The following is a 25925-nucleotide window of genomic DNA, read 5'->3' on the forward strand; positions in this document are numbered from 1 at the left end:
GTATAAAGATGCCTATTGTTGTCAAGTTGATATAAAGATGCCTATTGTTGTCAAGTTGTATAAAGGTGCCTATTGTTGTCAAGTTGATATAAAGATGCTTATTGTTGTTAAGTTGCATAAAGATGTCTATTGTTGTCAAGTTGTATAAAGATGCCTAGTTGTAAAATTGTATAAAGATGCCTATTGTTGTGAAGTTGTATAAAGATGTCTATTATTGTGAAATTGTATAAAGCTGCCTGCCTATTGTTGTAAATTTGAAAAGTTGGGGACATATGGTGAAGATATATGTCCCATGTTGAGATACATAGTACTAAGGTGATAAGTTGAAAGTTTTAAAGTTGAATCCCTTAGTACTGTGTGGGCGACATGGTAGTAGTCGATCCATGTCATGGTTGAATGACCAATTTGAGTAAGGTATCTAGTTAGAGATGTAGTCTTTAACTAGGTACTAGAGGGTGCGTGGTACTTGGGGGGCAATGGGTGGGCTAACTCTATATGTGGATTGGTTATGCAAGCCAAGGCCGTGGTAGGCCCATACCCAAACCCTTTTGCCTTGACAATAGTACTGGACCTCCGAGTGTAAGTGTCACACCTGAGTAATCGCCTATTGTTGTCTATACCTAGTTCTCTTCTAAGTTCCTAACGATGTCCTATACCTGACCTGGTTGAGATAGGTCAAACGTTGGATTCGGTAGGGTTTATGCCACCTAAACTGCTTAACCTCAGTTGTTGGAGATCTCCTAGTTGTATACGCGTGACGATGCATTAGTTGATGTTGCATGGGTTGTTGCATTCAAGTTGTATATAATGTTGTATGAATGAGTTGATAGTTGAACTATTAGGATAAATACTATGTGATTGTGTTGTGATGTGTTGTTGATCACTAGGACTAGAGGAGAAGTTTTCAAAGTTGCTCATCCCATTGTGTAGATTGAGATAGTTATGGTGCTCTAAGAGCCCAATTTGTTTAAAAACCCTCATTAGAAAGTTGTTAGTTGGAGTGGATGGTGTATTGTTCTCCTATAGAACTTGGTTGGTCCCATGTGTGGGCAAGGTCGAGGCACACGTGTATGAAGCGGCCACGGTATAGGGGTCAGGCCGAGCTATACCAATTACAAGCGGTCAATTTAAGTAAAGTACGATGTGTTGAAAATGTTGTTGCTATTAGATGATGTTGTATATCTATTGTTGTAGGTGTTGTGTTGCTTTAAGTTGCAAGTTGAAAGTAGAATTCTATTGTTGTTTATTATATGTTGATGCTATTTTTTTTTATGATTATTGTTATGAGCTTACCTTAGTATGTTTTCATTTGTGGTTGGGACTGCGATGACCATACCTTAGTATGTGAGCAGATCAGGATTAGGTGCTCTGCTGCACTAGGTGAGCTTCTTTTTGGTTGGGACTCAGGAGGAGGGCTGACGTTGTATTTAGTTGATTGATAGCATTTGACTACCTAGTTGTTGTATAGGGTATTATTTCCTACTTCTAGTTATATATATTATGGGACTTTTTAGTTGTATATTCTCATTATATATATAATTGTTTTGTAGTGAGATTTTATTTTATACTTGTATCTGAACACTATAGACAGTGTGAAACCTGGCGGGTCGTTACATTACATATAACTTTTAAAAATATAAATATATCATAATTATTTTTTACAAATTTTTATATCTATGATTAAAATTGAAGATGAAAATATATTAGGTCAAACTAGATTACATTATAATTTAGTAAGTTTGAACCTAATTTTTTTTTATAAAAAAAACTTTATCCTAAATATGACTTATTTATCTATCATAGACATTTTTTTAAATACTTGGGTAGAAATATAATCTTAAAGACCTACTTTATAATAATTTAACACTAATAAAAATATAAAAATAAATATGTTAAGTTTTATAAAAATCAAGTTTAATTGATTTATGATATAAACATATTTTTAATATTTAATATAAATTTTTAAATGATAACTTATTTTAAAATATATTTTATATTAAAAATTCTAAATAAAACATAAATCCTTCAATATTTTTTATTTTAATTTTTTAATTAATGTATATAAGAAATAAAAAATATAAAAGATAAACATGTATTTTACAAATTTTATTTTATTAAAAATTGATTTTTTTCAATATATTATATTATATATGTAAGATTAATATATATATATATATATATATATATATATATTATAACTAAACTTTTTAAATTGTTTTTGATAATATCAAATAAATAAATATTTTCTCTAAATTTATATTTTATACGATAATTTAAATTTATATTTATTTTTTAAAATATATTATTTTTTAATAAAAAAAGATATATATATATGTATACAAATGATAGTGGGCAAGAAATGACGTGGAAAAAATAATAAGAATGAGAGGTTTTAACCTCTTTATCATATCCACCTTATAAAAGGTAATAAGAATGACGGGTTTTAAGCTCTTTATGATCGACCATATAAAAGGTAATAAGATTGACGGGTTTTAAGCTCTTTATCATCCACCGCATATGCTTTTACTACTACTTTTCTCTCCCTGTATCTCTATAAAATGGATGCTTGTTCGTCTCTCTTTAGTGTCCAAAATATTTCCTTCTCCATCTCATTTCAGTTACCTTCCAAAGATGGATGTGAAGAGCACATCGACCATGCTTTTCTTCTTTCTGCTCCTCTCTGCCATTTTCCCAACCTCTTCCTCTGCTCCTTTCTACTTTGTTTTCCAGATTCAAGGAAATGTATATCCACTTGGGTATGTCTTCTTATGTTTATGTTTCCTCTCGCTTCTCCAACAAACTTCTTCTACTTCTACGACTCTCGTATCATGGAAATTTGGGTGCAGGTATTACACGGTGAAGCTCTCCATTGGCAATCCTCCCAAGTCTTTTGATCTTGACATTGACACGGGTAGTGATCTCACTTGGGTAGAGTGTGATGCACCATGTTCAGGTTGCACCATAGTAAGTTTCACTTCACAACATGACAACATTCATTCTCAACTACTTTTACTTATTGTATTACTAACCACTCTTCTTACGATGAATTCATTTCCTTAATTGGTGTTTCTTAGCCTCGTGATCGACAGTATAAACCCCACGACAACCTAGCGAAATGTGGGAATCCTTTGTGCGCCTGTGATGGCCCAAATGGGCAATGTGAGTATGAGGTTCAGTATGCAGACCAAGGATCATCTCATGGTGTGTTAGTTCAAGATAATATTCTCTTTAAAGTCAGCTCTACATCTTTAGCACACCCTATGCTGGTTTTCGGGTGAGTCTTAAGTATTTTCTCTCATCTATTTATTTATCAGTGCTTCATGTTACTGATGCGGAAATATATATATATATATATATATATATATATATATATATATATATGATATGATAGCTTTTCATACATAATCAAGATTTCCATTGTTTGTTGCATGCTAGGTGTGGATATGATCAGAAGCATCCTGGTCATAGTCCCCCACCTTCCACAGCAGGGGTTCTTGGCCTTGGAAATGGCAGAATAAGCATTCTGTCACAGCTTAATTCTCTTGGTCTAATTCGCAATGTGGTGGGACACTGCTTAAGCGGGAGAGGAGGAGGCTTTTTATTCTTTGGTGGTATGCTCATTCCCCAATCTGGTATAGTTTGGACCCCAATATTGCAGAGTTCCTCTTCCTCGGTGTAAGTCATAAAATAGATGCTATTTGTTTCTATTGGAAATCTTGGGACCACTAATGATATTATTAAAATAATTAATATAAGTGAACAACGATTCATATTTTATAAATTAATTTTATAAAGTTGAATTATATTCAATTTCTTAAGTTTCCTTACGAGATGTTGATATACTCATGAGAACTTACATACAAGTCTTTGTTTCAGAAAGCACTACAAAACAGGTCCAGCAGACCTGTTGTTCAATGGAAAGCCTACTTCTGTGAAGGGTCTTGAACTTATATTTGATAGTGGAGCTTCCTACACATACTTCAATTCCCAAGCTTATGGAGCTTTCGTTCAACTGGTGAGATACATGGAATCCAAGGAACCTTGTTATTGTATTGTTTGGCCTACCATAATCACATGCAATCTTGAATTGGAAATCCTCGATTTGTGATTTAGGTAACTAATGATATAAAGGGGAAGCAATTGAGTAGAGCAACTAAGGATCCATCTCTGCCAATTTGTTGGAAGGGTCCAAAGCCTTTCAAATCTCTACATGATGTCACTAGCAATTTTAAGGCCCTAGCACTGAGCTTCACAAAATCCAAGAATTCACTGCTGCAACTACCACCACAAGCTTATTTAATTGTCACTGTAAGTACCTTTTAAGATTATGAACCACTTCTCTCTCTCTAATGAAATTATGTGTCTATTGTCTAACATGCCCTTCTCCAGACTCATGGCAATGTTTGCTTGGGGATTCTAAATGGCACTGAAATAGGACTAGAAAATGCTAACTTAATTGGAGGTGAGCAATTTTGGATACCAATAAAACACTCGTAAGAAAATCTTGTTTTTGTTTCTCTTTTTTATTTAATGGTAATGTATTTTCTCTTGTTCTTAACAGCCATCTCTTTACAAGATAAGATAGTGATTTATGACAACGAGAACCAGCAGATTGGATGGACCTCTGCAAATTGTGGTGAATCATGTTTCGAGACGTGAATTGTGGGTTACTAATATGTATCCAAATAAACCTCTCAAATCATAAATAAATCTGATGAATTTTCTCTTTATCTTAGCCTTGCAACTTTTGATGTTATAGATTGTCATTAAGTTTTTACTAGTTAGGCAAGAAATATTACGGTGCTAAATGGTTGGAATGGAATAGTATATAATTTTTTTTTTCCTTTTTCCTTTTTCCTTTTGGCCAAACTATAATTTTATTTCTCATAAGCTACAATACAATATACCCAATGTAAAGTAAATATATGCTGAAAAGGGTGATGCTCTACATTACATTGAGAAAGAGATGCATGTATTTGCACAATACTATGTCTAAGGATATTCATAAATGATCGAATCTATTATAAATAGTGAAATAAATAGCTGAAAAAATAATTAAATAAATCAAAATAAAAAAATATTTTTAATTTGATTGAGTTGATTTTTAAATTCTAATATAATGTAATTTAAATTAAATTTATCATTTATAGCTTTATTTGTGACATTAACATATATTTATATTTATAATTAAAATCTCGTGCATATTATAAAACTCGACCGTTGTATATAAAAAATTATTCAAAAAAAAGTTGATTTTTTCGAATTAATATATTTTTTTTAGTTCGTCTGGAGTATTTACCATCAATAACAAAACCAATATCTTTCGATAACATCATGTTGATATCAATAATTTTTATTTTAAAGAGTTTAATAACGGGCTAAGTTTTTTTTTTTTTTTTCAAAAGTAAAAGTATGAACCGGAACATTGCGAACTGTACCGGGTCTGAATCGACTAGAATAGGTGTTTGGCGCCACTAGCCTCTGCTGTGAGTTGTGAGCGTTGAATGCAAATTTCAGTTCTCAATAGCGCTCTGAGAGATACACGACGAAGAGAGAGAGTTTTTGTTTTAGCATTGTGACCTAAGAATGGCGGAGATGACCTATCCCATGGACATCGACAGCGACGACAAGGGCAAAAGTGTCGTCGTCGCCGCCAACCCTCCCCCCGCCGCCGCCGCCAAGGCCATTCCCTGGGTCGAGAAATACCGCCCTCAGTCCCTCGACGACGTCGCCGCCCACCGTGACATTGTCGATACAAGTAAGACTCTCGCTAGGGTTTATGATTGAGCTTCTCCTTTAGAAACACTTCTCCATGTAGCTTACTTTTCTTTCTTTCATTTTAAGATAATTGCCTCATCTATTCTAATCGTAGGGTTTTAGGTATGTTGTAGTAGTTGGATTGTTCAACCTGGTTAGCGAGGAAACGATGCGTTTTATTTTCTATTTTTGTGTTTCATTTTTTATTTGGTTTAGTTAAAATTGGACTTGCTCTTGTATATTTTTTGCAGTTTGAGTAATTGTTGGCGTTTCTTAGATTGCTAATCGTTCTTTGTTTGTTAAATTGCTGTGTAGTTGATAGGCTGACTACCGAGAACAGGTTGCCGCATCTTCTACTGTATGGCCCTCCTGGAACTGGCAAAACATCAACGATTCTCGCTGTGGCGCGCAAACTGTATGGTTCACAGTTCCACAATATGATTTTGGAGCTCAATGCGTCAGATGATAGAGGAATTGATGTCGTGCGACAACAGATTCAAGAGTTCGCTAGCACTCAGAGCTTGTCATTTGGGTTGTCTTCTCTACCTTTTGTTCCTCTGCTTATAATTTCTTACTGTTCAGTTCAGTTGTGTTTACTGTTTTATGACTGCGCTCAATAGTTCTTTGCAGTTTGTGTCATTGGTTTATCTAATTTAACATGGTTGTCAAATTCATATTCTGAATTCTGAGTTACTTTGTTTTTATGGGTGATTTACCTTAGCTATAGTAGCCATCAATATAATTCACCACTATTGAATTTGAAAGCTTCAGAAGTTTGTGTTGAGTATGCTCCCAATGTTTCATGTTCAGTGTTGCTCCTTTTCAGGGTTCTGCACTTATTAGTGTTTTCTAAGTTCCTATACCAGCCCATTGGTCAATTCAGAGATTCTAGTGATCTTCTTTGTTTTTCTGGTCCTATAACTTTGTCCTGCAAATTTATTTCTCAGAATATTGTAGTCTAAGGGATAAATTGTTGCCCCCCCCCCCCCTCCCCCCTTTCTTCCGATTATTATTCTCTATTCTGCAAGGTGAACCTAAATTGGAGTAATTTAGTGAATTAAGGCATTACAAAATTGGACACATTTTTTAAAGATAATTTTGATGCAGATATTAACACATAAAACATTATATAGGTGATAAGAGGACTTTTTTGTAATTCCTTTTTGTTCAATTTAATTGTCAGTCTTGATGGTTCTGATTTTTAAAGGCCTTGGTTATTTTGTTGTTATATTCTTTTCTTTTCTCTTTTTTGTTTTCTTTTTTTCCTTAATTTATTTTGCTTGCATGTGCCTATGTGCATTTGATTTGAAAGTTATATGGATGAAAGTGTAACCATAGTTGAACATTTCCTTTGGGTTTTTTTTTTTTCTGGAAGTGTACTGGAACTGCAAGTTTTTCCATAACTGACTTACTAAAACTCTATGTCCAGTGTTAAGTCCTCTGTAAAATTGGTATTGTTAGATGAAGCGGATGCCATGACGAAGGAAGCCCAATTTGCATTACGTAGAGGTATGCACTAATTTTTATATTCTAACTTGTGTATGCTGCATCAATCCAGTTTCTTGAGTGATATTACCCTTCATCTTCTTTTGATGCAGTGATTGAGAAATATACAAAAAGCACTAGGTTTGCACTTATCTGTAATCATGTGAACAAGATTATTCCTGCACTTCAATCTAGATGCACTCGGTTCCGGTTTGCCCCTCTTGACGCTGTCCATGTCACTGAAAGACTGAAACATGTTATTAAGGCTGAAGGGTATGTAGTCTGCATGTGGTACTTCAATCTAGATGATATCTTGCCATGTTACTTTCTCACATTATCTGGAAATTTTTTATGAGAATTTCTGTTTTAATCTATTCTCTTAGTTTTTCATTTGTGGATATTGAGTGCCATATAATGATAATGAAGGAAATGAAGCTTTCATTGCTTATCTCAAATGCTTTAAAATATTCTGTTAATATTTTAAGTTTTTAAGAGTTGTCAATATTTATCTGCTGCAAGCTGGTGATTGGGCTTTTTCTGACAGTTGACCTTTTCTAATACAATGTGTGTAAAAAAGATTTCATGTGCAAAGTAATATTCAGCTTCTTTTGGGTATCAGTTCATTCAAAGGAAAAGGGGCTGGGAGGGGAGAAAATGTACTTCCTGTCTTTTTCCTGACTCCAGAACTTTAGCGAATACACCCATTTGCATTCAGTTCATTGTAGAAGGTTATTATGATGTGTCCTTATTTGATTGTAGTGATTACCCAATTTGAAAGAGTTTCTTCACTGAGGGTTGCACTTTTTTTCCCCAATTTTTTTTTATGCAAAAGATCTAAATATTCAAAACAGAAAATTATAGCATCAAATGCTAAACATAGTTAGAGCGATTTAGCTTGAACTTTCATTTCATATTAAGAAAAAGATTAAGAAATGTTGGTCGTATGTGCAAATAAAAATTTTGATGCTTACATTCATTTCTATATGTATAATGAAATACTCCATGAAAGGGATATTATATACTCTAGTTATTATTGATAATTGAATCGTTTCTATAGTTAAAGAGATATGGACCACTCATGCAGATCCCACAGTTTTAAAAATAGTAAGACCTGAGTTGTGACTGCATTTCTCTGTAACTACTTGTGGAAGTGTTCCAAATCCTTGAATCATATCAATTATTTTTAGTTAATTAATTTGATCAAATTTTTTAGCACATACTATGGTTCACTTTAGATTTTGAAGTATTGAGGAGTCCTGTAGATAGGGTTTCATATGGAAACCATTAAACTATGCATGTTAAACTCACCATTTGAATATGATACTGTATTTGGATGTGGAAATGGAATTATAATATTGAAAGGTGCTAATTCCTGTGCAACATATATTATATTGGTTGTACATGCTAATCTACTTCCTCTAATGCATCTCAAATTTGTGCCCTTTTTATTGGATAATCACTCCGCTATATTTTTAATTTGTTATAAACATTTATAATGTTTTCATTCAATTTTTGACTTAATATGCAACATGGTAATCAGCATTTTATAATTTGATTAGGCTTGATGTTCAAGAGAGTGGCTTAGCAGCTCTTGTTCGATTGAGCAATGGTGACATGAGAAAGGCTTTGAATATTCTTCAGGTAGTTTGCTGATAGCCTTCAGCTTTCTTATATACAAATCTAGCTAATCTAGTCCTTTTACTTTTTATGTCTTGAATAACTTCTGTATTGTGGATTCTTGCTCGAAAATTTTCAACTCTAATGGCTAGCAATGTACATTATAATAGAAACATGGCCTTATTCCATTAGGCAAGGTCATTACTAGACTATATGACACCATTGGACACTGTCAATTTTTTTTCTTTCAAGGATATTATTCACATGAGATCATTTTTAATACAAAAATTTCATTGTTTTTGGTCTCCTTCTATCCCTTTTCATAGGGTTAGAAACCATGCTATCTACTCTCGTCACTGGAGCCTTGTGACATTCTTTGCACATGTTCAAGTCATCTTAACCATATTTTTTGTCGTCTTGATAAAGTGCCACATCAATATCTCCTTATATGTAATTATTTTGTATCTTCACTATCTTGTCCTTTTTTCATGTTGCCAAACACATCTATGTTAACATCCTCATTTTTGTTACTCCTATTTTTCTCCTGTGTTCTCTCTTTAAAGTCCAACATTCACTATCATTGGTTATAACTGGTCATACAGTTGCAAGATAAAACTTCTCTTTGAGCTTAGTAGGTATTTTACAGTCTCAAAAAACCCTGGATTTTTTTTTTTTTTCATTTTAACCAACTAACTTGTATCATGTTTGAGGAGTCTTCATTAATTTTCCTATCATTTTGTAATATTGATCCCAAGTACTTAAACATAGAAATTTGTGGTATGATGATTTTTACCTCAATTTCCTTGTTTCTTGCTTAAATTGCATGTATATATTCTGCCTTGCTATTATTCAAGAAAAAAACATTTGATTCCTAAGCCTTTCACCAAAGCTAAAGTTTAGAGCTAACCCCACCCCTGGATCCCTCAATAAAACTATATCATTTGCCAAAAACATGCATTTAGGGATAGTTTTTTGCATGTTCTTGGTAAGCACATCCAAGACTAGATTAAATTCTCAAGATTGAGCTTTGGTCGCATATTTATCCTTATAGAGAAGTTTGTCTTGCCTCTAGGAGTTCTCACATTAATACTTACCCCATCGTACTTGTCTTGGTTCTTCCAAATTAATAAAAACCTAATGTAAGTCTCTTTTTTTCTTTTTGTCAACCCCTTGAGAATTTGTGCCATGTAAATTTAGGGATAGTTGTTTGCATGTTCTTGATAGCTTTTGTTAGACATTCTTGGCATATTTGTGTGCCATGTAAATTATTGATTAAATGATCCAGTTAGTTGATAATTTTCCAATGTACATGTGATGTACTGGTGATTTGTGTATGTGTACCATGTAAATTTGTGTTTCTACCAGTGTCAACAAAAATTACCAAAATGCTAACTTCTTTTTGGGTGAAGCGCGGCTTATACAAGATTTTATGGCCTTTATCCATCTTATATAGGGATGCTAATATAGTATGCAGTTTCTTTGTATGTGATATTTAGGAATGCTTGTAAAACTCTTGCCTTTTCTTAAACTTGTACTGTATATAAAAAGGAAGGTGAAGTAGAATATGAGAGGGAACTAGACTGAATGTGTATAAGGAAACATCTTTCATTAATAATCTTCCAATTTTCTTTTTGGATCCAAATGCTGATTAGCATTCTTAAACTTTGATTTTGGCTCCGATGATTTTCTTTCACTCATTTTGTATCCAAGTGTCAAGGACAACTACCAATTTGCAATTTTTAACCATGGGAAAAGTGTTATGAATTATTATATCCTGAATTGTTTTGTTTCTTTTGTGTCCATGGATTGCAAATGACATTTTGTTGCTTTAATATTTGTGCAGTCAACACATATGGCTTCTGAGCAGATAACAGAAGAAGCTGTTTACCTGTGCACTGGAAACCCATTGCCCAAAGACATCGAGCAAATATCTTACTGGCTTCTAAATGAACAATTTGCAGATAGCTTTCAAAGTATTGAGTGGCTCATTATCCTTTACAGTTGTGTTTAATATTTATAAGCAATTTATGATTTTTATTTGGCATTATTTTCTAATAGGAATAAATGAAATGAAGACAAGGAAAGGGTTGGCCGTAATTGATATTGTCAGGGAAGTAACAATGTGAGTCTTATGCATCATACTGACTGTAACTTATTGGCAGCTTTTTTTTTTTTAATCTTATTTTTATTTTATTGTTTATACAGGTTTGTTTTTAAGATTAAGATGCCTTCAGCTGTTCGAGTACAGTTGATGAATGATTTAGCAGACATAGAGTATGTGTTTCTGCCCTACTATTTACATGCTATTCTCCTTCTGCCTTGCCTGATGACCAAATGAGTTAGTTACATCAAACATTTCTCTAGACATTGTAAAAAAAACACAAGTACAACTATTTGAAAGGCCTTTACATGGGATTTTATACCATGTCAAGCTTTTATGCTTAACAAAAAGGCTAGGCTGAACTTTAAAAAACGTATATAGGTAACAAGTCGGTCTAAGGCTGGCATTTTAAAAAACAATGGCTTATTCAGGTGAAGTCTAACTTGTTTTCAACTCTAATTCTGTATGTGGTTCTGAACAAGCACATTTAATGATAGAGGAGAAAAATAATTTGGCTAAATAATTCTCTATCTCTACTTCCCCATATCTTGAGCAGTTGGTTATCAGACTCTTTTAATAGTGCACATAACACAAGCAGTTCTGTTGACACCTTATATATATATATATATATATGAGGAGTTAACAACACACTTAGTAAAACATTCCTTTTAACACTTTGCTATTAGTTAAAATTTATTGGAAAGTTAAATCATGAGTGTGACTCATTAAATAAGTGAGATACCAAATTTTGTGATTTCTAAAAGTTTTAGGCAATAGAAAAAAGTGTGTTAGAGAGTATGTTACTAACATTTCTTTTATATACATTACACATCTTGAAATTGCAGAAAATAAGAAGAGCTTCTGGTATTTGTACCCAATGCATAATGATGCTTTAGTCGCATGCTACATTCATTTAGTTTTATATCTAAAATTTTACTTTTCTCAGGTTTATAATTAATCCACAATGCTGTTATTTTCATGCTGCTCGGCAAGTTAGGTGTCAGTTGATCTATATATTATGGAGCTCTAGTAATTTATGGAAAGAGTTGCCCTATTAATACATTTTTTCTAAGACAATCTCATTGGATGATAATTAATGCTTAGAATATAGTTATGTCTCCTTTTTGTCCTTGTCCCTCTTTTCTCTTTATCTACCATTGCAATTTTTTTTCTCTTTTTAGTGGTCGTGATAACCAGAAATATGGCTATGGCTAAGTGCACCCTGTAACTTTGTTTATCTGATTAAGCATTATATATTAGAGATGACATCATTGCATGACCTTGCCATAAAAAGTGTAAATCGTGAAGTATGATATGAAACTTTAATAATCAAATATGGGTTTAAGGGGGAAAAAAACTGTATCTTATCTTCTCTCTGGTGTTATCGGAAATTTATTGGCTCTTATGATAATGGGAATGAAATTTCATCTTTTCCAGGTACAGATTAAGTTTTGGGTGCAACGATAAGCTTCAGCTTGGATCGGTTATTGCTTCTTTTACACGTGCTAGATCTGCACTGGTTGCAGCTGCTACTTAACCTACTTCCGAATTTGTTGGATGAAATTGCTTTCACATTCTATTAGGCTTAACCTGTTTCATTTCCCTGGCGATGTCACTATTGAGAATGGGATTGAGAGGATCTCAATTTGTGTAAAGAAAGTAAAGTAACTGTCGTATGTCCCCCTTTTTAACTTAAGATGAGTTTTAAACTTTCAAATACCTTCACAAAATTCTGAAGTAGGACATTTTTTAAAAAAAATTTACTTCATATTTACTGCTATTTTAGATGACAATGTAAGGTTTGAAAGTTAAGATCAATTAGCCGTTCACGCAATTTTTTTTAATCTTTTCTAGATTAAGATTATTAAATTTTCAAAATCAACAATGGCCAAGATTTCATCCAGTTCTGAGAAACTAGAGATTGTCATCGTTATGGCTTAAAAGTACCATAAAAGCCACTTAGTAGAGTACATCTCATTATCTTTGCTTGTCTTTGGTGAAGTTTTATTATATTTCAACCTGTTTCCAGTGCCAGCAATAGCAAGCGCTTAGTAACCCGAAGCATGGTTTAACAATTGTAAGCCGAATACAACTAACGATTTAATAATAAAAGTCCTAAATTCTATTAATCCGTAAAAAATAGTTAGGTTCTTTAAAACAGTCCGAAGATGATTTAGTTTTTAAGATTTTTGGTATTCTTTACGGATTGGAAGGAATTATAATGAATGTAACCGGTAGTACACTGTTCAAGTTTTATATATGTTATTCCACATTACATAATACAATCTTACTCTAGTAAATTAAAGGCTACAGACTTAATTGGACATCAAGTGTAACATTGTACAGGTATACTGCCTTGTGCTGAAATTTAGTTTATTTTTATTTGAGACATCTATTTTTTTTTATGATTTTTTATTTAGGCATTTGATTTTTAATATTATGTTATTCTGTCTTAAAAAGTTTAAACATGGAGGGAACACAAATGGTAATTAATATGGTATGTTTAAGGTGGCTCTGGGGGTAGGGTAGGCAAGAGGGGGACAACATTTGTGTGGTAAATTTTTTCTATACTGTTTTATTGTTTTTATAAATAGATTGAAATCATTATCTCATATCACATCTTACTTTCTATATCTATATTAAAATATAATGTGATTACAAAGTACTACTTTATTAGTTACTTTTCCGGATACATTTTATTTACAAATTCATGTTAAATAAATTTCTAATTTATAGTGACATGTAATGTATTATAAACATATGATAAAGTGCTAACTTAAATTTTTTTTATTTTTTCAACACACAAAATGTGTAGGTAATATTGATTTGGTTTTAGAACAGAGATAACGATTTTTCTATATTGTAAAGAATTATTGCTTTATTATATTGCGTAAAACAATCTTAATATCTAATAAGCTACTCAATATGTTGCCACCAAAAAAAGCCAATCAATATGTATATTTTACTTCTATAGTCCATTTCAACTTAATTAATTTTTCTTGTAACCAAATTATTTTTTATTACTTTTGCTATTACTAATCCGTCTCAGATAAATTAGTTATCGTTTATCCATTTGATTCGGCTGAATAGGTATCTACGCAAGATTGTTGCTTTTCCATCACTTATCTTCAAGTTGTTTAATGGATTAGGATTGGTCAATTTCCACGTGTTTTTACGTTTTTTGTTTACTTAGAAAATTAACTACTGCAAAGTGTCTTAAATAGTCAAATATTGTTTTTGGTGGATAAGAATTAAAACTATGAATCTAAACATAAAGGGTGGAAAGAGCAAAGCTATCTGCCAACAAATGGAACGCAATGCCACTTGGGGGAAGAAACCATGCGATTAATCGTTAATCAATTTGAATAAATAATTATATATGGATAAAAAAATATAGATAAACAATAACTTTTTTATTTTATAAATCACGTGTATCTTTAATTGAGATCATTTATAAAACACTTCTTCTAAATATTTAATATAACTGTATTCTTCTTTCTTTTTTTTTCTTTTTCTTTTTTTACATAAAACTGCATACCTATCAATTACTAAACAATAACTGAGAGTACGTTAAGAACTATTTTAAAAGTTTAAATTATTAAGTGAAAGCTCAATATTAGTTTTACATGTCAAACTATAGGGGCGAAATTAAAACTTACTATAATTTGATTCAAATACGCACGCTAAGGGTACTTTCAAAATTAAAACTTTCGTAGTATGTTATAAGAAAATGAAGTTTGATTTTTTAATATGATACCAGTAGCTGGTCACTTGTCAGTCACAATATTTTAAAGTTTAATTTAGTCAAATACTTACACATCCGTAGTTTTTTTTTTTTTGTTATTACACATCCCGAGTGATTGTGATAGTTCTTTTGTAAGGTATACATATTTCAACAATACGATAATACATATATGAATTAAAAGATAGTTTTTATTGTATTATTACTCCTAGTTTAGATTACGTACGATTTTTTTTTATAAGTAAAAAAAATTAATTAAAAAATGTACAAGAGATACTTTAACCTATTACAAGAAAATACAACAATTAAGATTATAAAAAAGTCGACCTGCCAATAACAATTCTACCCAATCTAATATAATAAAAAGAAAGTACAACTAGTGCACTCTTACTGCATTATAATATAATGAGTTATGTAAATTCTAAAAATATGCAGAATAGAACCCATGTGACAGCGAAATAAATCAACTCAATAAGAAAAAAAAATTATTTATTCATTTATTTTATTTTTTTTGTATTGTTTTTTGCACACATCTTTTTAAGATGATTTTTATTCAAGTCACAATCGAACATTCAATATAAAATACACACCTTTTTTTGACATGTTCAGACCTTAGTTCGCCAAACATTATGAAAGATTAGTTTATTTCGCGTGTAAATTGAGTCTCTAAGTTCTGTGGACATTGTTAATTTCTTTTATTTAAAACTTAATTTTATTCGCTGTTTAAAAATTGAATTGGTTAAACTATTTTCTTCTCTAAATGAACCACAACATCATCATCATCATCATATGGTCAAAATTACATTGTTAATTTATAATTCCCTCCCCACCCACGATCATAAACAGTACTGAGTGTTTGGTCCATTGTTTGTATGTGAAGAGTGGAGACAATAAATTCCATATTTTCACAGAATTGAAAACAATGGGCTTAGTAACCCATTTGAATTCTCAGCTAGTCCAATCAAAACAAAATGTCTTCCACTTAAAGAATTGAGGTTGAACCAAATCTATATTAAATTTATTACTGTATGATGTAACACCTAAGTTTTTTAAAATTATTAAAAAATATTTTAGAAATTTTTAATAATTATGAATATTTTAATTAAATAATAAATATTTGTAAAATTTATTTTTGTATAATATTTATTAGTAAAATATGTATTTTTATAATATTTTGTTATAATAAATATTTAGAAAAAATATATGTATTTTTATTATAAGATTTATTTTTTATATATATTTTATTTATTTATAATTTTTGTTAGGAGAAATATATTTATTATATATATATTATATTTGTTAATTATTATAATTAATGGAGTTGTTCTAATATTTGTTTCAATTATTTGATATAGATATTCATATAATCCAAGGTTATATGATGAGATATTTTAATTGAATAAATTATGGGGAAAAAATTGTAACTATGGTTTAGGATTTTTAACTATAGAGTTAGACAGGGGTTAGGTTTTTAAAAGGAGAAGTTTCTAATTAAATTCTTTTTACACATTCTTTTCACATATTGGAGAACGAAGGAAACTACCCTCGAGTTGTAAGACTATCTTCTTTTGCTCATTAAAGTAAGGGAAAGTGAGTAGTCTCGCTTTAGGCGTAAAATGCATGTTAAGCAGTGAGATTGACTCCCAATTCCTTCACTATTACTTGTATTGTATAAAAGGGGTTTTTTTCAATTGATTGCATTATGTGTTTTTGGTCTTCTATATGATTCCTTATTGTTCTATTTGATGTTGTGTAGTTGTATATGTCTCCAATTTTGTAATTGAACATGTAATTATGAAGTTTGGATTGCTTGTCAATTCCCGTGGAAACCCTAGATGGTTATTGTGTGAGTAGTTAATGGAGGTATATAATTAGAATATGAAATTGATATTGGATTTGAGTAATTGATGATATAATAGAGTAATATTAAGCTTTAGTTATGATTTTTACCAATTGGATTGGAGTTTAAGTTTGGGATTCGTAATGTGCAATTTTTTCACATCCTACAAGTCTTTCACGAATTGATATCATGTCAAGTGTCAAATGGGTTGCGTTGGACGCCATTTGATGTCATTATTGCAAGTTTTTGCAGCAATCGTGGCTTTAGTCACGTCGAGCATAAGTACTCTCGAGAGGGTGTTGTCCTTTTTGCATCGGGCACAATAAACTTTGCATTGGGGGTGATACTGTTAGAATCAAATTGTGATTTTCATATGAATTTTTGCCATTGATCAAATTAGTGAGTGAAAGTCAAGTTATTAGATTTAAGCTAAAGCATTACAATTTTGTATTTTTTAAAAATAGTAGATGGCATAATTAGCTCTCAAGATCAACATAGAAGTTAGAGATAATTGTCTTAACTTTCTAATAAAATTAAGATCAACTTAATATTATATATATAACTCTAGATAAGGGGTTTGAACCACCTGATGTCTTAGAAGATTAAGTTATAGAAATGCAGTTTGTGTAATGGTGATGATGAATAATTTACCATTTAAGTTTTTGACCTTATAAATGGTTTTAGGTATTTATATCAATCTCTAGGAAAGATAAATCATGAGAGAAATTAATTGTTAATAATTTATGATATAAGTTGATTATTAATGGTTTGAGGTGTTTTATTGATAACACTGACTAAGGATTTTAACATGTGAAATTGATAAGGTTGTTAGGCTAGTTAAGCTATTAATTGAAATGCTTAGTGAGATTGATCTCTTAATAACTATGATCGAGGTGTTAACATATAATTAGACGATCTCATAATGATTTTATCTTGAGGTGTATTGGATAATGTTGTGTAATTGTTGTGTTTAAATTGCAAACACGTGTAATCATTGTACTCATTAATATTGATAATTAGTTGTATTATGTGAATATGCTATTGATATGATTGTGAGCTATGTATGAGTATAGTGATGTGATCCCTTATGTCATTGATTGTTTTATTGAGAACAATTAATGATTATATGATATGATATTAGTTGACAATGAAATGATGTGATAATGTGATATGATAAGTGTAACGACCCGGCTAGTCACTACACACGGCATCGCACACTAGAAACTCCAGACAGATAGAACAAGTATATAAATATAGGATCTAGAATATATAAATATACAAAGTTCTAGTCTGACTAGGGTTAAAGTGTACCAAAGAAAATTACAACCAAATGCTACTATCCCAAGTAGCTACCAGCAAAATATCCCCATAAGCAAAACAGCTCCACGGTCCGCCGGAGACTCACCACTAGACGCTCACCTATTCCTGTTCTGCTCCCATACACAGTATGATCATCGCAGTCCAAACACCATGGAAAACAGCAAAAGGGTAAGCTAGTGTAATTAAAAATCATCATACAAATAGATACATAGCAATGTAATTAGATTTCATCATTATGAGTATCAGCTTATCTGCACAGCTTATATCACGCATCAATACCAGCACCATGATGTGGCTACATCAACGCTGTAGAACAGCAACAACAACACCACCCCAAGTGGTTATAACAGCACCGCTTAGCGGCAACATCAGCACTGCTCAGCAGCAGCAACAGCACCACCTCAAGTGGTTATAATGGCCTCTCAAATAGGCACACATCAGCACCAGCTAGCGGTTATTACAGCACCACAATAGTGGCTAACAGCACCGACATAGCGGCTATAACAGCACCACAATAGTGGCTAAACACAGCATATAGCTCAGCAATAAACAGCACAGCAAAATCAGCATACAGCACAGCCAAGTAGTACTCAACACAGCTTACTACTCATAACTCAGCTCATCATTCTTGAGCATAGCCATATTATAAATCAGCATTTAAAATTATCAATAACAGCCCAGCTCAGCATAGCAAGACACATCTATTACAGCTTAACATCATCTTTCAACATTTACAACTAGTCAGCACAACTTATTTATCAATTACATCTCAGCTCAGCAATCACAGCAAAATTCAACAATGATCAGCCTATAATTCAGCTCGACTCAAATAATAAAGTTTAGCATTAGCATCACATAGCACAACTCAGCGTTACATCATTAACAACATACCGCACAACACAACTTTTCATCACACAGCATTGGCAACATTAATCAGCACAACCTATCGTCTTACAGCACATCTAAGCATCTTATAGCAACATAAACCTAACACGACCCAACCATCTTATTTACAACTCATCTATCTTGTCCAATTACTCACCCAAACAACAAGAGTACACCTAAGCACCTAAAACAACTTTTAACTTAACCAAATCACTAAATGTGAAATGGCAACCATCACAACAAACAGCGCATCGGGAGTTATACTACTCCTACCATGTTCATCCTTATCTCATATGAAATATAATCAAATTTCCTACAACTCTCATTAAGACACCAAGTCCAAATTCCTTCATCTACCTTGTTAAAAATGATAAAAACCGCAGCAGCTATAAACAAAGTTGACAGCTCAACCTTTCTTCACTAAAACAGCCATATCTAGAGTTCTAAAACTCATTTTTGAGTCATTCCAGCGCCATTGGAAAGCTAACATCCAAGGCTACAACTTTCATGAAGACTGCAACGTCCAATTCTGAAAGTACCAAGGCGCTCAGCGCTTTGCCTCCAGAAGTGCTCCTCTAGCTCTCTGCCCCCAAAGCGCTCAGCGGTTTAAAACCGCTCAGCGGATTGGTTCCAGGGGGCTCTCTGCCCCCAAAGCGCTCAGCGCTTTAAAACCGCTCAGCGGATTGGTTCCAAGGGCTCTCTACCCCCAAAGCGCTCAGCGCCTACAACAGTAAACCCAATCCCTCCCACCATTGTTGAATAACCATCCTGCAAAAACAAGAAATCCAAGCACATGCATTCCACCCAAACCACCCTATTCTCATCCAACAACATAAAAACCAATTTGTTTCCAACATGCAACCAAGAATCACCAAAAACCCCAAATTTTTCATCAAAACCCAAAAAAAACCATTTTCATCACATACAGCCATCAATCTTCAAGGGATCAACCACATCATGAGTTGAAGAACTCATTTCCCACAAAATCTACTAAGAAAAACTAGCTTCCCTTACCTCGGACTGAAGAAAATCCGAGCTTCGGGTCCACGGAGATTGAAGAAAAAGAGAACTTGAAAGCGAACGGAGAAATGAGGAAATCCGCAACTAACTCTTGCCTAAGCTTGATTAGAACCTTCAATTTGAGGTCACCACAGGGAGAGAAAGTCAGTAGCAAGATGAAGGAGAGAGTGAGAGTGAGTAAAAGGGAAAATGAGAAAAAAAATGAGAGCTGGAATGAGTCGGGAAGGAAAAGAAAAAGGGGTCCTCACAATAAGATATGTGATATGTGAATTAATGAGGTCATAAGAATTACTATGCATAGAGTTTGTTGACATGCATCATATGCATAAAAGTATTTTTAAGTGTATGAAATGGAATACACTATCAAGAAAAGTCCCCTTGTGTAAAAACTTGGGAAGTAGTCCTTGGAACTAGCTTGATTTGCAAGTTTTAATCTCTTCTTTTGTGTACATGGAATATATCTTACACAATTTAGCTATCTCGAGCAGACTCTAATAGTATGTCCTCTTAGTGAGAGTGAGTTGAAGGTGTGACCCAACATATACTATTAGGCTATTCTACGCGTACTGCTAGCGACAATACACAAGTGTGATGTGTGATGTTTTTACTTGCACCACATGCATGATAATATGTAATTTGTGTCCATTGCATAATGCTTTATAATGTTATTTGTTATTATTTATTTTGTTATGAGTGAACCAAGTGCGATGATGACATTTATCTGTGTATGCTATGTATTGTTGTATGCTTGTTTGTGTTTGACTATCTGGTGGCATTCTTGCACTATGAGCCATGTTTCTCACTTCCTTTTTTGTTTGATGTTATTATGGTTTTTACAGTGATTTATATCATTAGGTTGAGGATGTTGGCAATGAGATGTAGTCCTAGTAGTTGAGTTTATTCTTTGATAGGGTGTAACATTGAGATTTAGATAGGATTTGTTTTTTCTTTAAGTTATGTTTTAGAGCGATTTTTATTTTAATGTATTAGATTTCATTTGATTTTGTCTTATTAAAATGTGATACTCTCTATGTTGAATATTTGAAATTTTTATAGAATTTTTTATTCAATTATATTTATTCACATATTATGGTGTATGGGGTAGAGAGTGTCACATATGAAAACAATAAATCATGATCATTCATATATTAAAGACAGTTTATATTTTATCGTGATTAAAGACACGATCATTATAAATGACAAAAAATTTCGTTTGAGTTTTCATACTTGATTATTTGAGATTTAAATTTAAGAATCATTAATTTGTGGATCGACCTAAAGACATTTTATTTTATCACATGTATTATACAATTTATAATTTAAATATATTTTTAATCCTTTAAATTTATGATAAATTTATTTTTAATCCCTCAAATTTAAAAATAATTTTCTAGTCCTTATAATTTTTAAAAATCTTATTTTAGTTCTTCAAGTCACTAATAGTATATATAAAGAATGACAAATTAAGATAGATATGCAACATTAGTTAAGTTTAATATAAATACGACAATATTTGACAAATTACTTTAAAATTTTTGAATATAAGGACTAAAAAAAATATTTTTTTTTGAAATTATTGAACCAACAAAATTAATTTTAAATTTAGGAGACTAAAAAAAATTCAAAGAGGCTAAAAACATATTTAAGCTATTTAAAATTTTGTTTCTTTATATTTTAATCTACTACTACCTTGTTACTTAATACATATTTTAATTCATTTTTAAATAATAGATACATAAAAAAAAAATTATTTACCCCTAATTTTCAAATCAAAATTATTGCAGAATTTCATTTTAAACTTTAATGCAATGAATGAATTCTTTATCGTATCAAAACCACGCGCAAATAAGTAGATTTTATACGACAATATTTGACAAATTGCTTTAAAAATTTTGAATATAAGGATTAATTTTTTTTTCTTTTTTTTGAAATTATTGGACCAACAAAATCAATTTTAAATTTAAGAGATTAAAAAAATTTACCTTAAATTAAAGAGGCTAAAAACATATTTAAGCTATTTAAAATTTTGTTTCTTTATATTTTAATCTATTACTACCTTGTTACTTAATACATGCTTTAATTCATTTTTAAATAATAGATACATAAAAAAAAAAAGAATAAAATTTTTATTTACCCCTAATTTTCAAATCAAAATTATTGCATAATTTCATTTTAAACTTTAATGCAATGAATGAATTCTTTATCGTATCAAAACTCACGCATGAGTATAAATTTTAAATATTTTTTTGATATAAATTATGATTCTATATAAAGAGAGTGAAAAATATTAAAATTGATTGTTGAATAAAATGAATTAATTAATTGTGAAACTCTATCGTATATAAAAATTATAAATATTATCCTCTAATTAAAAATTGAAATCGCATTTCATTGGTTATTTTTTTTCACGTATAACTAAAATCAAGAGTAATTACTGAAATAATATATTGTTTTTAATTAAAAATTGACATTTAAAAATCAAAGAAATTAATTTAATGATTATTCAACTTGATGAATACTCTTGGTTCTTAATGGTCATCATTCATCACGCCTCAGGCTTCCAAATTAAAATATATTAAAATAAATTTGTACGGAACAACGAATTTTAAATTATTAAACACTGATGTAACAAGGTGGAAGGGACAGGTTTCGACATCAAGTCAATAAACAAAAAAAACTATCACCGGAAATTGATAATCATGCCTCAGAATTCAGATCTTACTAAAGAAATTTAATATTTTTAATTTCCTAAACTCAAAAAAAAATCAAATTTTGTCAACGCAATAAATAAGTCATAACTTTTTTTTTTTTTTTATGAAAATTTAGATTTGAACAAATCACATTCCACAATCACTAAACTTTTTAGTGAGATTATATATTATTTACATTATGTTAATAATAAATTCGTATAAAAAGATATAAAATATGAGAAAAATTAAATTTAAATTTAATCAATTGTGTTATTCTCCTAATAAATAATTTATAATTTGTGTGTATTTATATATGTGTATATAATAAATATTAGATATTTACCAGTTGTTTATTATTTAATAACAGATAAATCTGACTCGTAATTTTTATTAACTGTTAAAATGTGAAATTAATTATCCATATACTGTATAAATCAAAAAATTTAAATTATTTTATTTTATTTTTATTTTATTAAATAAGTAATCAACATACTATAGATAATTAACATTATTCCCTTATAAGTTTTAGTAAGTAAAAGCTAGGTAATTGAGTGTAAAAGGAAAAAAAAGGTAATTGTAAGTTAAATGTTAAAATTTGTTTATCCGAATTAAATAAAGGTGAAGAGTGTAGTTGTGGTAGTAGGTATTAGGTGAGGGCAGTGGATCTTAAATTAATACAAGGATAATTTTTCTCAAGGGGCGATGATGGTGAAAAATATGAGTAATATAATGGTGAGGTTCAGGTTGAATATGAAAACAAATAAAAATTAAGAAGGTGACGAAGTGAAGATGATTCTAGCTAGTTATCCCTTGAATAAAATGGTTTATATATTTTAGATAGTCCAAAGTGAATAGAGAGAGTAGGATATGGCGATAGTGAATTTAAAAAGAGAAAAATAGAGCTAGTTAATTTATAATGGAGGAAATATTAATTAGAAGGTGGGAGGGAAGTACGACATAAGAAGAAGGTGTAGCTTGCTAATTGCTATCTACATTCTACAATAGCTGTACACATGAAGCACGGGACACATAAATCTACATCTTCATCTTCATCTTCTATCTAACACTGTCTAACGCACAGGCACACTCATGGACCTTGCCTCAGTCTCGTGCTGCCCTGCAATGCCAATCGGCTCACTAGGGCTTGGCCCAGTACCAGAACATATCCGACATTTCATTATTACTGCTCTCGAATTGGGCCCCCAGCCCATCCACGTAATTATAATCAAACTCCACCCACTTGGGCTCGCTCTGCACCTCGCTCGCGAATTCCGGCGACACCACCTGCTCCGAACAGCTCGACTCCGTGTGCAGCTTCGGGACTGAATCCGACGGGTCGAAGTACATGTAGTCCGTCATCGCCGCTACACGCCCTCCGCCGCTCACAATCACCGGCTTCTTCTCTTCCATCTCCGACGATTCCATTTTCTGCCTAACGCCAACCGCCTCGCGCTTTGCTTCTTGTTTTTCGATCGTCCCCTTCTTGTTGTAAATTCGGCATAGCACCCAATCATCCAACTGCAAAATCACAATTTTTATTTATTATAATGGACGCAGGTGAGAGAGATAAGAAGGAATAATTTCCGTAAATAGAAAGTGATAATTGCGATGGGTATTGGGTAGACAGACTAGACACATCAATTATTGTTTGATGTTATGGGCCCAAAAAAAAAAAAAAAAAAAGCCCACCAGCACATGCGAGCAAGTCTTCAACTAGGGAAGGTTTGGCGGTGTTGTTATCATTATCATAATATCATCACATCACATGATAAAATAAAACACATTTGAACCATACGTTTTGCATGGTTTCCACCAAAACAAAACCCTGGACCGTGGAAATGGAATTATTATGACAATTATTGATTATATCATTATCATCCATCCTAGAAAGGCGTGAAGGATGGTATACCCTTAAACTGTTCTTTCGGCGAACGGAGCGATCCACATCGGCCAGACGATACTCGTGCATGATCCAATTGGTTTTGTCTCCTTTCGGGGCTTTCCCTGCGTAAAACACCAAGGCTTTCTTGATCCCAACCGGTTTGGGCTGACCAATGGGCTTATCCGCCCCGGTTGCCTTCCAGTACCCGGTTCCAGCGGCCCGGTTGGGCCTGGAACCGTTCGGGTACTTCCGGTCCCGGGGTGAGAAGAAGTACCACTCCTTCTCTCCGTAAGAAGCCAATCCTGTAAAATAAATTCATAAATAAAAGTGATCTGAAAATGAAGATTGAAGAAGATTATAATATATACCTGGTAGGTCCCAAGGGTCGTATTTGTAGAGGTCGATTTCGGCGATGATGGGAACGGCGATGGGCTGCGACGTGCATTTGCGGCAGAGATAGTCCTTCACCAGCTCCTCGTCCGTCGGATGGAATCTGAATCCAGGGGGAAGCTGAAGCTCTGATGCCATCTTTCTAAGATCAATCACAATTTACAAGACTAAGACCAACTATGGTGGCGGCGCTTGAAACTTAGAACATAAGGGAGACACCTTTATTTATAGGCCAACCAACCGACACGTGGCACTATTACCCACCAGTTTCTAGAATACACATGCCCGATACCCTTTATTTCTCACCTCATCCCATGCCTCGTGGAGCCAAAGAAAATAACCCTTTCGTTGTTTTTATTTCTTTTCATTATTTGTGTAATGTTTAAATTAATAATAATGGAGGGTTAGGTAGAATTTAGAGAGATAAATGGGCGATTAATATTTATAAAAAAATGATGATTCCTTTAATTTTGTGGCAGAAAAGGAAATGGGTGATAGGTAAGCGGACACGTGGCGTGGTTTGAAGTTGGGATTGCGCGTGTGGCGAGCCCACACGAGGTGATTTTGTCACTGCTTACGACACTGGTTTTGGAGGCAAGTGTGGGCGAGTCGGTTGGGGCCCACAGCGCATGGAATCGGCGCGTTGATTTGACTTTTGTTGCAGAAGTTGAACAGTGGATGGAGCATACACGTGGGTTACCAATGTGCACCTGCGTTGGATCATCATCTCGCGTGATTTCTGATTTGTAGCTTTGCACCTTTTCTTCTACCACATGGGCCCCACTTCACCGCGTAATCTCTAGCGCCTCCTGTTCCTCTACATTCTTCTTCTTCTTTTATCCTTTTTTTTTGTTTTTGCTTTTACCTCGTCGTAAAAACTTTTTGGATTCCTTTCACATACTGTAATATTAACTTATAATAATACTTTATACATATTTAAATTATATCTTTCGCTTCTCTTCTATCTTCCTGTTCTTCAATTAATTTCAAGACTTTTGAAAAAATTTTACACTTTTTTAAAATTATTTTTCAATCATACTCTCGTAAAAGGTTTTCGGTAAAGAGATTGTGTCGTTGTTAATTAGGATTAGAGATGGAGAAGATTGGTTATTGTAATGACTGCTAATGCAAGAAATTGGATCAACATACTTTGATGAATGACGGGCTATGCTTTGATGAATATATATTTTTTTAAT

General features: G+C 32.4%; 3 protein-coding genes across 3 annotated transcripts; 2 read left to right on the forward strand and 1 right to left on the reverse strand.

Moving 5' to 3' along the window:
- The first annotated feature begins 2563 nt into the window (after nucleotides 1-2563).
- On the forward strand, nucleotides 2564-5146 carry LOC109809544 (aspartic proteinase Asp1). Its single transcript, XM_029273663.2, has 8 exons — nucleotides 2564-2756; nucleotides 2847-2964; nucleotides 3075-3274; nucleotides 3436-3675; nucleotides 3877-4015; nucleotides 4114-4308; nucleotides 4390-4462; nucleotides 4562-5146. Exons 1-8 carry the CDS (start codon nucleotides 2632-2634, stop codon nucleotides 4657-4659), a joined length of 1188 nt encoding a protein of 395 aa, XP_029129496.1. The 5' UTR covers nucleotides 2564-2631; the 3' UTR covers nucleotides 4660-5146.
- A 258-nt stretch (nucleotides 5147-5404) lies between these two features.
- Nucleotides 5405-12804, forward strand: RFC3 (replication factor C subunit 3). Its single transcript, XM_020371658.3, has 9 exons — nucleotides 5405-5758; nucleotides 6073-6289; nucleotides 7187-7266; nucleotides 7356-7515; nucleotides 8802-8883; nucleotides 10703-10832; nucleotides 10918-10981; nucleotides 11065-11133; nucleotides 12398-12804. Exons 1-9 carry the CDS (start codon nucleotides 5587-5589, stop codon nucleotides 12495-12497), a joined length of 1074 nt encoding a protein of 357 aa, XP_020227247.1. The 5' UTR covers nucleotides 5405-5586; the 3' UTR covers nucleotides 12498-12804.
- Nucleotides 12805-23338: 10534 nt separating this feature from the next.
- On the reverse strand, nucleotides 23339-24943 carry LOC109808530 (NAC domain-containing protein 2). Its single transcript, XM_020371567.3, has 3 exons — nucleotides 24708-24943; nucleotides 24367-24641; nucleotides 23339-23975 (listed from the first exon to the last, which is right to left on the reverse strand). Exons 1-3 carry the CDS (start codon nucleotides 24865-24867, stop codon nucleotides 23595-23597), a joined length of 816 nt encoding a protein of 271 aa, XP_020227156.1. The 5' UTR covers nucleotides 24868-24943; the 3' UTR covers nucleotides 23339-23594.
- Between the last annotated feature and the right edge of the window lie 982 nt (nucleotides 24944-25925).

Source organism: Cajanus cajan, chromosome 6 (genome assembly GCF_000230855.2).
Source record: "Cajanus cajan strain Asha chromosome 6, NIPB_CcT2T_4, whole genome shotgun sequence".
In the NCBI taxonomy this organism is placed as follows: domain Eukaryota; kingdom Viridiplantae; phylum Streptophyta; class Magnoliopsida; order Fabales; family Fabaceae; genus Cajanus; species Cajanus cajan.